Genomic DNA, 11,864 nt, shown 5'->3' on the forward strand with positions numbered 1-11,864 from the left:
ACACAAACAGGGACACACACACAGGGACACACACACACGCCCCAAAAACACCAACACTAATCCCACCTCCCACTGGGAAACAATCTACAGATGCTTTTCCGGGAATCTTTCTGTCACTTCCGGTACTGCTCTACCCCTTTATACACTTAAAGATGCAAAAGATAAAGGGTACATCAAAAATTAATAGCAACCATGTTTTTTCTTACATGCCATATCCTGCATTTCAGGTTGTATGGAAACAAGAAATAAAGGTAAATTCAAAAGTGAGTCTGTGGTGCAAAGTTTGCACACGACACTGTCTTTGAAGTATGTTCTTTTGTTTGCTGATGACCAGAAGTCATCAATCAGATGGACACGGGACAAAACCAGAGCCTTTCACGGGGTCAAGGTTGGGACGACTTACCATTGTTAGAAACCTGCTTTAGGCAGACGTTAGTGTTTGCACAGATACGCTATCTAAACCCAGTTTTAAGTGTTCTCAAGCCATTCAACATAAAAAATGAGGACCTAGATAAACTGGCATGCCCTTACACGATAACGCAACCCTGTCCTACCCTTTGGTTTCCAAATGAGATGCTGCAGCTTTGCAGGTCTACGTCTAATAAAGATTGTCCAAGTTGAAATAAAGTGTTACCTTTGGTCAAGTAGCAACAGGGAGGAACACTTCCTTATCTTTGACACTAACTTCCTGGTTAGATGCAACACACTGATCAAACAACCAGAGGTCAATAATAGTGGGCAAAGGTAGTCGAGTGAAAATGTAAGCTTTCGTTAGAGGAGCGCTATTCCATGGCAACACAAGTAGCAATGTGCTCCATTCAAACTATGTGCAACTCCTTTATATTAATTATACGATGAACACACTTTTTGAACTGCATTAACATTTGAGTGCCACACACAGCAGCCCTGCACTCCACCACCTCATTATCAAGTCAGATGCTGAGTTGCTGTATGACGGGGGTATGTCTTCTCTCTCTGTGGTCTCCCTAACAGACACCTGCTTGTTTCTAACCCGTCTTCCCGACCTGACGGACACTTTCCAGACATGTTTTCACCCATCGAGCTTCTGTGGTGCAGAAGCCAGGAAACCGGGCCACTCCCAGAAAAACAAACACACTAATGCATTCCACTTTAAATTACAGTAAATTGCAGTTTTGATGCACTTCTAATCCCATCTGACGACAACTTGGCGGTATTACCCAAAGGAATGCAGGAAAGCTCATATGTTATATCATTTTATACAGTCAAATGCCCTCATAGTACACAGGGTGCACTGTGCCATGCCCTTTACAGCTGTAACCATGTTTATGTGCTGTAATGTTCCAACACTCAGCTACAGAGAGGAATTTTATTTTCATCCTGCGTCACACTCTCTCAAAACATCAACGGGCACAGTGTATGATAGGCCATTAAACAGCTTTATATGAGAAACTGGTAGCCCTGCTCAGTGGGTGTTCAGGGGAGGAAGTGTTTTCAATTACACTTTTTCTCGCTGGTCTGGGGAATGTATTACAACTATTTGCCATCCTTAAAAAACAAGCCTGCTCCTCGAAGATTTGCTGTGTAAATGCACCAATTACAACATCTGCAGCAGAGTTGACCTACGGCCTGTGTGGATGCTTAACGTTGTTAAAAAAAACGTGTTGGAAAAATGAAGACATGGGGTTTGTTCCATTCGGTTCTGTATTTACTGCATGAGCACTTGACAATTAAAAAGGAAGATGGGGGGGTGATCTTTAAAAGCATCAAGCCCATTATTTTATAATCAGTCCATGTATGAAAGGCAACACAAAAGAAGAAAAACCGAAATGACAGATAAACAAACCCATGCAGATACATGATCATATAAAGATGTCTCCGCTAGCGTAATGAATGGTGGAGGAGTCCTGGTCAACCAACTTTGGTATTTGGGTGGCATAACACACAGTCAGTGTTGTTGGCTACAGTAAACGGTAATAAATATCCATGACAAATCCCCTCGGTAGCTCTCTGTATTTACAGGAAACACAGAATCATATAGCCCTCTGCTAGACGTTCCATTTCAAGACAGCATAACTCAAAACAGCAGCAGAAAGGAGTCAGAGTGCTCTTCCTTCAAACATTATTTCGAAGGCCATGGAAAGAGAAAAGTCATCCACATCAAACGTGGCGTTCAGGACATTCAGTGAAAAGCTCTTTGATGGCCAACGCTTTGATTTCAATGAGGGGTGACTGATGTCAGGATAAGGTCAAAGTAATTGACTTTTAGATAAGATGTGTTATTTCAAGAGACCAAAGTGTGTTGATGATGCAGGAATTCTCTTTTTGGAAAAACTATGGTGAATCTTTTCTGTCATCTATTCATAAATTATTACAAATCCACTTCATGTTTTACTCAAATAGAATAGACAGCAATATACTATAAGGGTACAAAGGACAGAGGTCAAAGTGACATTTGGAGACACACACACTCTTCCCCGCCCTGTGCATCTTACACTTTATACTTCCTGTTTTTGTTTTCTGGTGTCATGCTTTGAAGAGACGTATTAATCTCCTCCAACTCTGTGTCCAGGACTCAAAATAGTGACTTGTTTTGTTCAGGGTAAATTTAGCGATTCCTGTTTACCCTCCAGGACAACGCACATGTTTTTATTTTAGGGTTTGTTTTAAATTATCAGCAGATATAAAACATTGAGATCCAGAAACTCTAGAGCAGCTTTTAAAGTGTTCCGTGAGTGGACTTACTGATCAAAGCTGACAGCAATATTTTTTGTGACATTGTAACGCAAATCAAGTTCCACAAGATTATGACTCACTCAGAAGAAGTCACAAACAACAACAAACTGCATTCATTATAAGTGAAAGAAATGAATCAGGAGCCAAAGAGAACGGATGTTGAATTGGACGATATTTAGAAGTTAGTGGAAGTAAACAGGAATAGTCTGGGATGCAGATATTATATAACACAAACAACCTGCAGCACATCTGGAATCAGTTTAGACTTGCTGACAAATGGAAGTATGAACAGCGCCATGACGAGCTAGTGCCACTCTATCAAGAAGCAACAAACAAGTTTAAATACAGTTAAAGACAAACTAATATAAAGCAGAAAAAGAAGATGAATTATAAATCTGTTAACATTTTCTGCCAATCAATGTTTCAGGTTTAAAATGGCCCTAATCCAAAGATATCAGGGCTTACACTTTGGACATCTTTTAGTTCACTTCTCTGTTTTGATGGCAAGAGATGATGGGGTTTGTCTTTGGAAACATCAGATCAAAAAGGAAGGTTTTACGCTTAGCTAAGATCCTGGCTTTTCTACCCTGATTCAAATTGTCAAGAGAGACTGTTCTTTATTTTGTAAAAGGAAAGTCTGAGCCCCCAAAACATGCTTAACCATTCATCTTGCTTTCTCTATGCTTCAACTCATTGTTAGGGCATATATACAAAAAGTAATATGCTAAAAATCAACCCTAAATCATAAGGGATATCGTGACGTCACGGAAATGTTGTATATTGTTTTAGTTAAAGCTATATCGTCAATTAGGGAATTTTGAAGTAGCCCATCTGTTCACTCAGCTTCAATATGTACCCACATTATTCTTGAGCCAAACACAGGAAATGTTCGGTCACTGTACGTGATAAAAGCATCAGCCTAATAGTCAAAAATGAGAACATAGATTTTGTGTTATGGTATTCTATCCTACAGTTAACTTTTCATGTGAGCATCTGCTAAGTGTCTTGGATTTACACATTATTTAAACCATTGCATCATAATACAGCCCACTTGCACATGGACATGCAGAGTATACATCATACAGTCAATGGTATAAACACATCTGCATGGGCAGAGAAACATCTGGCCACTTCAGTCCAATGTTAAGCGAGTTGTCATGAGGTCCTTTGGTTGTTTTTAAATTGGTGACAGCTTTGGTGCTCAGTGTTGTGACTGTTTCCTGCTGGGTATAAGGTGACTCACGAGTGCGTTACATCATGCGCTAGATGGAAACAAACCGGACATTAGTTTATAGGAAAATGCCACACACTTTCAGTCTCCAATGTTTTTCTTGCTCATTCGTGAAATCACTGTTGGACAGCACTGAGAATCTTACAGTCAAAATGTAACTTTTAATCAAAACCTTACATGCTGTCCCGATGACCTACATCCAACTAAAGCCAAGCCAGTCTGGTTAAGTCAGGAATTGAGAACAAATGAAAGGTTTTTACACATTACTTCTTATACTCAGGGTCATCTTCATTCTGCTGACAATCTAAAAGAAGAGCTGAAGTGTTATGCTACTATCAGATGGATTTTGGGTTAAATAGAAAACAAAGATATCGGTGTAGAAAGCCAAGTTTCATGAAGAGCTCTTGACCATCTCAACATTCCTATTGTGTTTTACTGTCTCGTTCTTTCTTTCTGTCAACTGTCATCTATGCTTATGTCCAATTATTCCCATATTGACCTGTGCTTCATTTCTTAGTTGATTTAGGACTAATATTGAAGGAAACGTTGTGGAAGTTAAACGATGATCCTGCTTGCAAGTCGAGAAGGAAAAAAGCAGAGAAACTTGAGGTGGGGGAGGGGAAGTTATAAAAAGAGCAAACACACTCAGTTGACCTTCCCTGAACAAACAACTGAGAAAACAGGAAAATAATGAGTCCTTTGAAGGTAGACCAGATTTGGTTTTCCAGTCACATACTACCGAGTCATTTGTATTATCGATTTCAATTTGGAAGTCAATTTTCAATGAACATGAAGCCTATCTTGATCACTTTTAAGTCTAAGTTCACCCTTTTTACTGTGTGATTACTTGTCTAGCAACACCCTTCATTCTCTTCAGTGATCTCCAAGGACATCATCACAATCATCTTCCTCATTCTCCTCGTCATCATGATTATCCTCCCAATCACCACATTCTCTGAGACTCACATCATCACACTCATTATCCCTAATAGCCCACTGTGTCCTGCTGTCCCATCAACATAATTAAAACCATTATCATTTGTGAATAATTACCATGTGTACATCAGATGTGCGTCTTTGTTTGGTGTGTGTGGTATACAGTATACGTGTGTGTATACATGTGTGTGCACAGTTAGCATGTCAGGCTAAAGAGGTTTTAATGAATTCTGCTTTCAACATGCTGCTCGTTAGTAAAGATTAAAAGCAGCTACTACCCAGAGTATGCTTTTATGATTCTTCCGTAATATTAGTTAATGAAAAACAAAAGCGAAGATTATGATGCCTTCACATCACAAGAGGAGGGTTAAATGCAATTTATGAAGTTGTTGTTGTTGTTTTTTAACATCTACTGAAATATATTCGACTGTAAACTCTTATTCTTGATTAATTTACTTAATAATCCACTTATATGTTAAGGTGTTTATATACAGCCAAGCATAAAGGCAGATTTGGACTTTAAACAAAACATCTGTATTTTGTTTTGGCAGCTCTTAGTTCTGATGCAACACACACACACACACACACACACACACACACACACACACACACACACACACACACACACACACACACACACACACACACACACACACACACACACACACACACACACACACACACACCACACACACACACACACACACACACACACACACACACACACACACACACACACACACACACACACACACACACACACACACACACACACACACACACACACACACACACACACACACACACACACACACACACACAGTAACAGCTGAAAGTGGCTGAATACACTATTTCCCACAAAGGGAAAGGATTATATGCGCTATATTTCAACAATCGTGCACAGAAATGTGAATGTTGCCACGGCGACAGCTCTGTTTTCAAGAATATTTACAGCTGGAAATATTTGTCCCTGGTGCTCTCTTACTCTCTCTCTCTTTGGCAAGTAACCCAGCATGCATGCAAACACACACTCTTTTTCCCCTCCTCTTGAAAAAGTGAATCATGGCAGAGGATTATGAACATGGCAAAAGCACAAACAGCCTCTGCAGGATCAACAGTGGAGCAAGCTGGACCGTAAAATCACCCTTAAAAACATTTCTTTAGTCAGACTACATGAACTGAGCTCCACCTCCTCACACACATCCATCATCAAGTTGTGCTGTTCTGCAAACATTTACTTCTTCAACCACTTTTGAGTAAATACTCATTCCTACAAGATCATATTTCCCTCTGTATCATAATTGGGGACAGGGTTTTATGGCTAAGCGGTTTCACATTCTGAGCCAAAGTTGTGTTTAATTCAAGATGTCAGACTCTCACACAATTAAGCTCCATGGGGCCACATTAGCTAAAGAGACCCCGCAATTATTTCACCGGGCCCACACAATGCTGCTTTTGTGACATGGAGCTCCTTGTGGTGATCATAGGTCAAGACACACACCCACCCCCCACACACACACACACACAACACACACACACACACACACACACACACACACACACACACACACACACACACACACACACACACACACACACACACACACACACACACACACACACACACACACACACACACACACACACACACACACACAACACACACACACACACACACAACACACACACACACACACACACACACACACACCACACACACACACACACACACACACACACACACACACACAACACCACACACACACACACACACACACACACACACAAATACCAAACTGGATTCCAGCACACTGACGAAAGCAGTGATGCATATTAGACTTGTCTGAAAGCCAGCATGAAAACTAATGAAAATGATGCAATAACTTAGTTGACATTGAACTTCTTCTCAGACAAGCACTTTCCAACACACTCAGTAGCATGACATCAATCTTTACTATTGCCTGTCTGTCAGCGTGCACGTTGTGAGGTTTTGTCTGTTTCCAATTGCAATGGAAAAGAGAAGTTCTTTTTTGCTCTAATTGGGACCATGTTGAAGAATCCTGATTGATCCATTCATCATGGAGAAAATGTAGATTTAAGCTGTGCAAACAGACTTCAAAGCTCCGCAGGGACTCTGAGAAAACATCAGTCAAGATATAATTGAAAACATCATAGAGCAGAGAGGCCGGCAGGTATCTTTCTCATGGGTTTTAAAGGTCATCAAGATCATCTAAAAACAATGGCTCCCAAAAATTAGAACAGGTTGGGGGTTGCCATGTTTCAGTGTTATACTCCCAGTATAAACAGAGACTTTGGACCTAGACCAATCCGACATTAAGCATCCCATGGGATCAACTGATCTTATCAAATGGGGGTCTAATGCATCTACCCTCAAAATACAGACTTAAAACCCCTTAAGACTTTCCCATGGTCTGGAGCATGTTGCCACTTGACTTATTATCCTCATGTCAGTTGAGAGTCGAAACGTCCAAATGTTGTTATTGTTTCAATATCACACCATAGGGACTAAATGTTTGTCTACTTTCTGCTACTAAATAATGAGTAAATAGAGTACTTGGTTTGCCTTTCTCAATGAATCGTAAGCAAGAACAACCCTACTTTAACATTCCTCTAAATACATTGAAAAGTAACTGAACATTCATTGAGTTATGGTCCTCCTGTAAAAGCACGCCAGTCTTGCCGTAATGAAAGCATCTTTCTCAAAATATCATCTTGTGTAACACATTTAGTTTCCAGGAGCAGAGCGAAACAGTTTCACCATTCATTCATATTCAGCAGTCAAACTCCTGAGCCAGCAGAAAGTTCTCCAACAGCAGAAGAAGAAACACATGATCCAGCAATAAGAGACAAACGCAGAGAGCACATACCTTCCAACAGCTGAGCGGAGGAGCGATGGCTGCAGAACCGGAGCACTAGCAGAAATATTCCAAAGAACCAGGGAGGAATGCTGTAAAGAAAAACAAAAAAAGAGTTAGGAAACTGACTTAAAACTACTTTTTGATTGGGAACAAAGTGCCTTTCATTTACCGTGAAGTCATCTTCAGTGACGGTAAGCTTAGATCCAAACTAAAGTTGTCCTGTTCATGTGTGATAGCCCTGGTAAGAGAGAGAGATGGAGCTCACTCTGCCTGCCCCGCTCACTCACTCCAAACTAAAAGCCTCACACTCTCCTCCTCCTCTCTCTCTCTCTTTCTGGTTCACAGTCAAACAAAGGCAGCTTCAGTGATTCGGACTCAAGGGGCCCTCGCAAAACTGAAATCCGACTCCGCGTGTCTCTCTGTGGACCACCGCTTTTCTAATCCAGCCCTCCCCTCAGAAATCACAACTCCAAATACAAATTAACACACTCCGGTTAAGTCCTCCTCCTCACTAGTGTGGTTTCTCTCACTGTCGCACTTTAAAAACACTTTTCTTGTGTGGCCTTGACGGGAGGAGATGTTTCAGAGGCAGCAGCATCAAGACCAAATCTTAGAGACATCATTGGATCAAAGTAAATATTCAAACAATTAAAAACAAAAGCTTATCACTGGCATTAGAGGAATGTGCTGTTATTCATTACAGCCCAAGTCACAAAAAACTGCTTGATGTCAATTCCACATTTTACGTTGAATGCATTAAAGCATTTCTGGACAATACTACTGCTTTTAAAAACTTTGCATTTCCGATTGGTTCCTTTTTGAGTAATCTTGAGGAATTCCAGGCAAATTGGGAATTCTATCCCATGTCCTGAATTCAGTGTCACAGTGAGGTTAATAAACTGTGTGTGTGTTACCTATTATACGAGACAAATGTCACCTGTTAAGAAACAGTTTGCCACAAACCCCGAACGTCTTTACTCTCAAAACGTAGGTGGTGATCAGTCATGTAATCCTGAGAATACCAAACATCTGCACTTTTCAGCTGCTCTCTCAAAAAGAAACAGAATTTCCCCACAAATACATTTCATGAATAAGAAAGTAGACCCCACAATGGTAATGCGCTTTCCATGAACTAAGAGAATAGATTGAGCAGAAAATGTCCAGGTGTATTTAAGTCGAGGTGAGTAATCTTCTATCGTTTTCTCGGCTGGCGATGATGCCATCAGTGATTCATCTGCCTCGATGTCTGGACTCAAGAGCAAGATGAAATGTCTGCCAACAAACAAGGACAAACATCCAGGAGTCTAGCTGCAGGAGCCAGTGTGGTGAGGGGAAGTCTGATAAAGATGTGTTCAGACCTTGTTTCTGACAGCTCAGACAGATAACAGCCATCACGGCGTGTTAGTGAGGCGGCATCAGTGATAAGCCATCCTCACTGCACTGACCTTACTTCACTGACCAGTGCTCATAAATCTGTTGTAACTGTACCTGATCTTTAGCTAACGAGCATTCTTCATAAAACATAATCTCATCAACAACTTTCTTGCAAGCATCATTTCAAATGCCAGTTGGGATGTAAAGGAGAAACCTTGAGAGTCAGTATTGGTGACCGGGCCTCTTTTTGTGTACCCTAAACAAGGATTTCGTGGTATTGAAATACTGACCTCCATTACCCATAAGGGGTGAAAAATTGCCTACTAATTTCCCGGGAAGGATATTCATTACACAAAAAGTTGTCTTTCTTTTGGACAAGTGATTCAGAGTATACAACCTATAATATCATTTTGGTATTGGTATTACTATAGGGGCTGTTACACCAACACTAATGGCGCTTTTCCACTGCAGGGCCTCGCTCGGCTTAGTACGGCATGGCTAGGCCTCGTTAGGCCTTGTTAGGCCAGGCTCACTTTATGCTGCGTTTCCAAGTAGCTGGGGCAGTAACTATAGTAACGCAGTGTAGGCAGAGCCCTGACGTAATCTTCAATGCGAAACACAAAACCAACATCAGCCGTTAGCTGTTAGCCCTCAGAGCTTCTCATATCTTTTCAGAAACTAGACAAAAGTTAAATAAGTACAAACCACAGACTGTCTGTGTCATGGTTTATTTATGTCTGTAGGCCGTTGTTGTGAGTGTGGACGGTCGGAGCATATACTGCGTTAGCTTAGCAGATCTCCATTCGGAATACACGCATTTTAAAAGGTTTTTCGCCTGCCGTCTGTCTGCAGACTTGTCAAAGCATGAATTCATGGTTTTTACTAACCGGTGTCAGTATGTTGTTACTTCGGCATCATTTTGAAACGTGTATTACAATTAAATCACGGTAAAATATGTTCATTTAGTTGTAGTTGCCAGCGATTCTCTCACTAGTTTAGCATACTCAGCCCGGTTGTTGGCCCGGAAAGAAGCTCGTTTTTGGAGAGCCAGAAAAAGTGTGAAAAAGTACCCGCTAGCCGGAACTACGCCTAGTGGAAACACAACCAAAAACAGGCCGGGCACGGCACGCTTAAACCGCGCTCCGCCCTGAAGTGGTAATGCGCCATAAGATGTGTTTACAACAATCAGTCACTATAAGCCTAATTTGAGGCCTTCATCACCAGGTGTTCTCATTGCTTCACAGGTGTCAGGCTTAGTCACAGTTTCTGAGTCACAGCAGGTGATGGAGTTCTGTTTTGATCAAAACAAGCAACTCACACATAAGAGTCTGTGTTTATGTTTCAGTCTTCATTTATTCTTAAAAAGACAGCTGTTTGTTTGAGGTGCATTTCGTTGAATGCAAAACTAGCAATTTGCTGTACTTTCATTTGCAGCACTGTCTTTGGTGGTTGTTGTAGTGTTTTTGCCATGTACGGTGAAGAACTGCATTTTTCTTTAGCTTGCCCTTCATTGAGTATTTTAGTGGCCCAAATCTAAATACACCTGCAACGTGGAACGAAAACTTTCTTTTTTCGAAGTCCAGTTCTGTGAATGCTCAGACATCTCAAAAGGGCTCTAAGTGGATTTCCCAGCGCAATTTAGTTGCATAACAACTGAAACGATGTACTGAACAATGTTGGAAACGACAATATTTCTTCAATGGATGTTTGTTTTATGAAAAACAACCTAAAAAGTATTGTTGGTTTCCAAGTATACTCTGACTGTTGCCCCCTTTACACCCACACTCAGACTACTTTAGCGATCTCACCTAAAGTCTGTATATTTGGTTGTAAACAAAGTGGAAAGCTCCCTCATGTGAGGAGGGAAACAAGGAGACAAAGAGCAACAGTTTCTATGCAAAGAAAACAGTAACACAGAGGAGAGGGGGGGTGAGTGAGTGAGTGAGTGACTTCAGCCTGTGGGTGGCTGCAGATTAGAGAGGGGGGTCCAAGTCTCAGGTCTTTCTGCTATGAGTCAGAAAGATACCAGACAGTCACCGCTCTTCAGCTGACTTTGTGAGAAAGCAGGCTGATCTGCCCCAGCTGACATCAAAACGCACCAACGAACAAAAAGAAAAACACATCTGTTGCCAGTGAAGGGCTCGGAGTCTGAAAGGAGGGATTTTCCATGTTGTTACCCGAAGCTGTTTGTGATTTAATAGACTGCGGTGCTGCGGAAAGACATTCAGAAATGCAGTGATCAATTCAGAAGATACAATTCAAAGTATAAATAACAGAGTGTGAAATGAAACTAAAACTATACTTTAATGATATTTGATATCTCAATCCTGGATTGATAAGATATGATAAAGGTCCACCAAGAATCGCATATCTTACACATTTCGTATAACCTTTGCAATAAATCAGATTCTGAAAAGTCAGGTCTTGCAGAACAAAAGATGCAGTGCTGAGAAATGAAGAATAGAGTGAGGAAACTGTAATGGGGAACCAAACAGCCTCTCTAGATAAGAAGCGTTTTCTGCTGCTCATATTTCAAAATGCTCATTATCAGAGGCCAGGATTCCTGGCAGAGACTCTGACTCTCAGGAAACTGTGATAAATGATGTGTGAGGAGAATAAATGCTGGGCAATCAAGTGGTTGATATGTACATCAGTTCACAGCTAGTGCTTTGATAACTTAACATTATAATATCATATCTAAATATAAGGATATGTGAAGTATACAGTTG

General features: G+C 40.9%; 1 protein-coding gene across 4 annotated transcripts in view; it reads right to left on the reverse strand.

Annotated features, from left to right (window-relative positions):
- Positions 1-8,227, reverse strand: part of LOC117539778 (collagen alpha-1(XVIII) chain-like) — a 61,216-nt gene extending 52,989 nt beyond the window's left edge. For all 4 annotated transcript variants that reach the window (XM_034206091.1, XM_034206092.1, XM_034206089.1 and 1 more), the window contains exons 1-2: positions 7,931-8,227; positions 7,771-7,850 (exon numbers count right to left, since the gene is read on the reverse strand). In XM_034206091.1, coding sequence (XP_034061982.1) covers positions 7,771-7,850; positions 7,931-7,941 — 91 coding nt within the window. In that variant the 5' untranslated portion in view covers positions 7,942-8,227. The remainder of the gene's footprint in view (positions 1-7,770; positions 7,851-7,930) is intronic.
- Positions 8,228-11,864: the final 3,637 nt, after the last annotated feature.

This window comes from Gymnodraco acuticeps, unplaced genomic scaffold (assembly GCF_902827175.1).
Source record: "Gymnodraco acuticeps unplaced genomic scaffold, fGymAcu1.1, whole genome shotgun sequence".
NCBI classification, from domain to species: Eukaryota; Metazoa; Chordata; class Actinopteri; order Perciformes; family Bathydraconidae; genus Gymnodraco; species Gymnodraco acuticeps.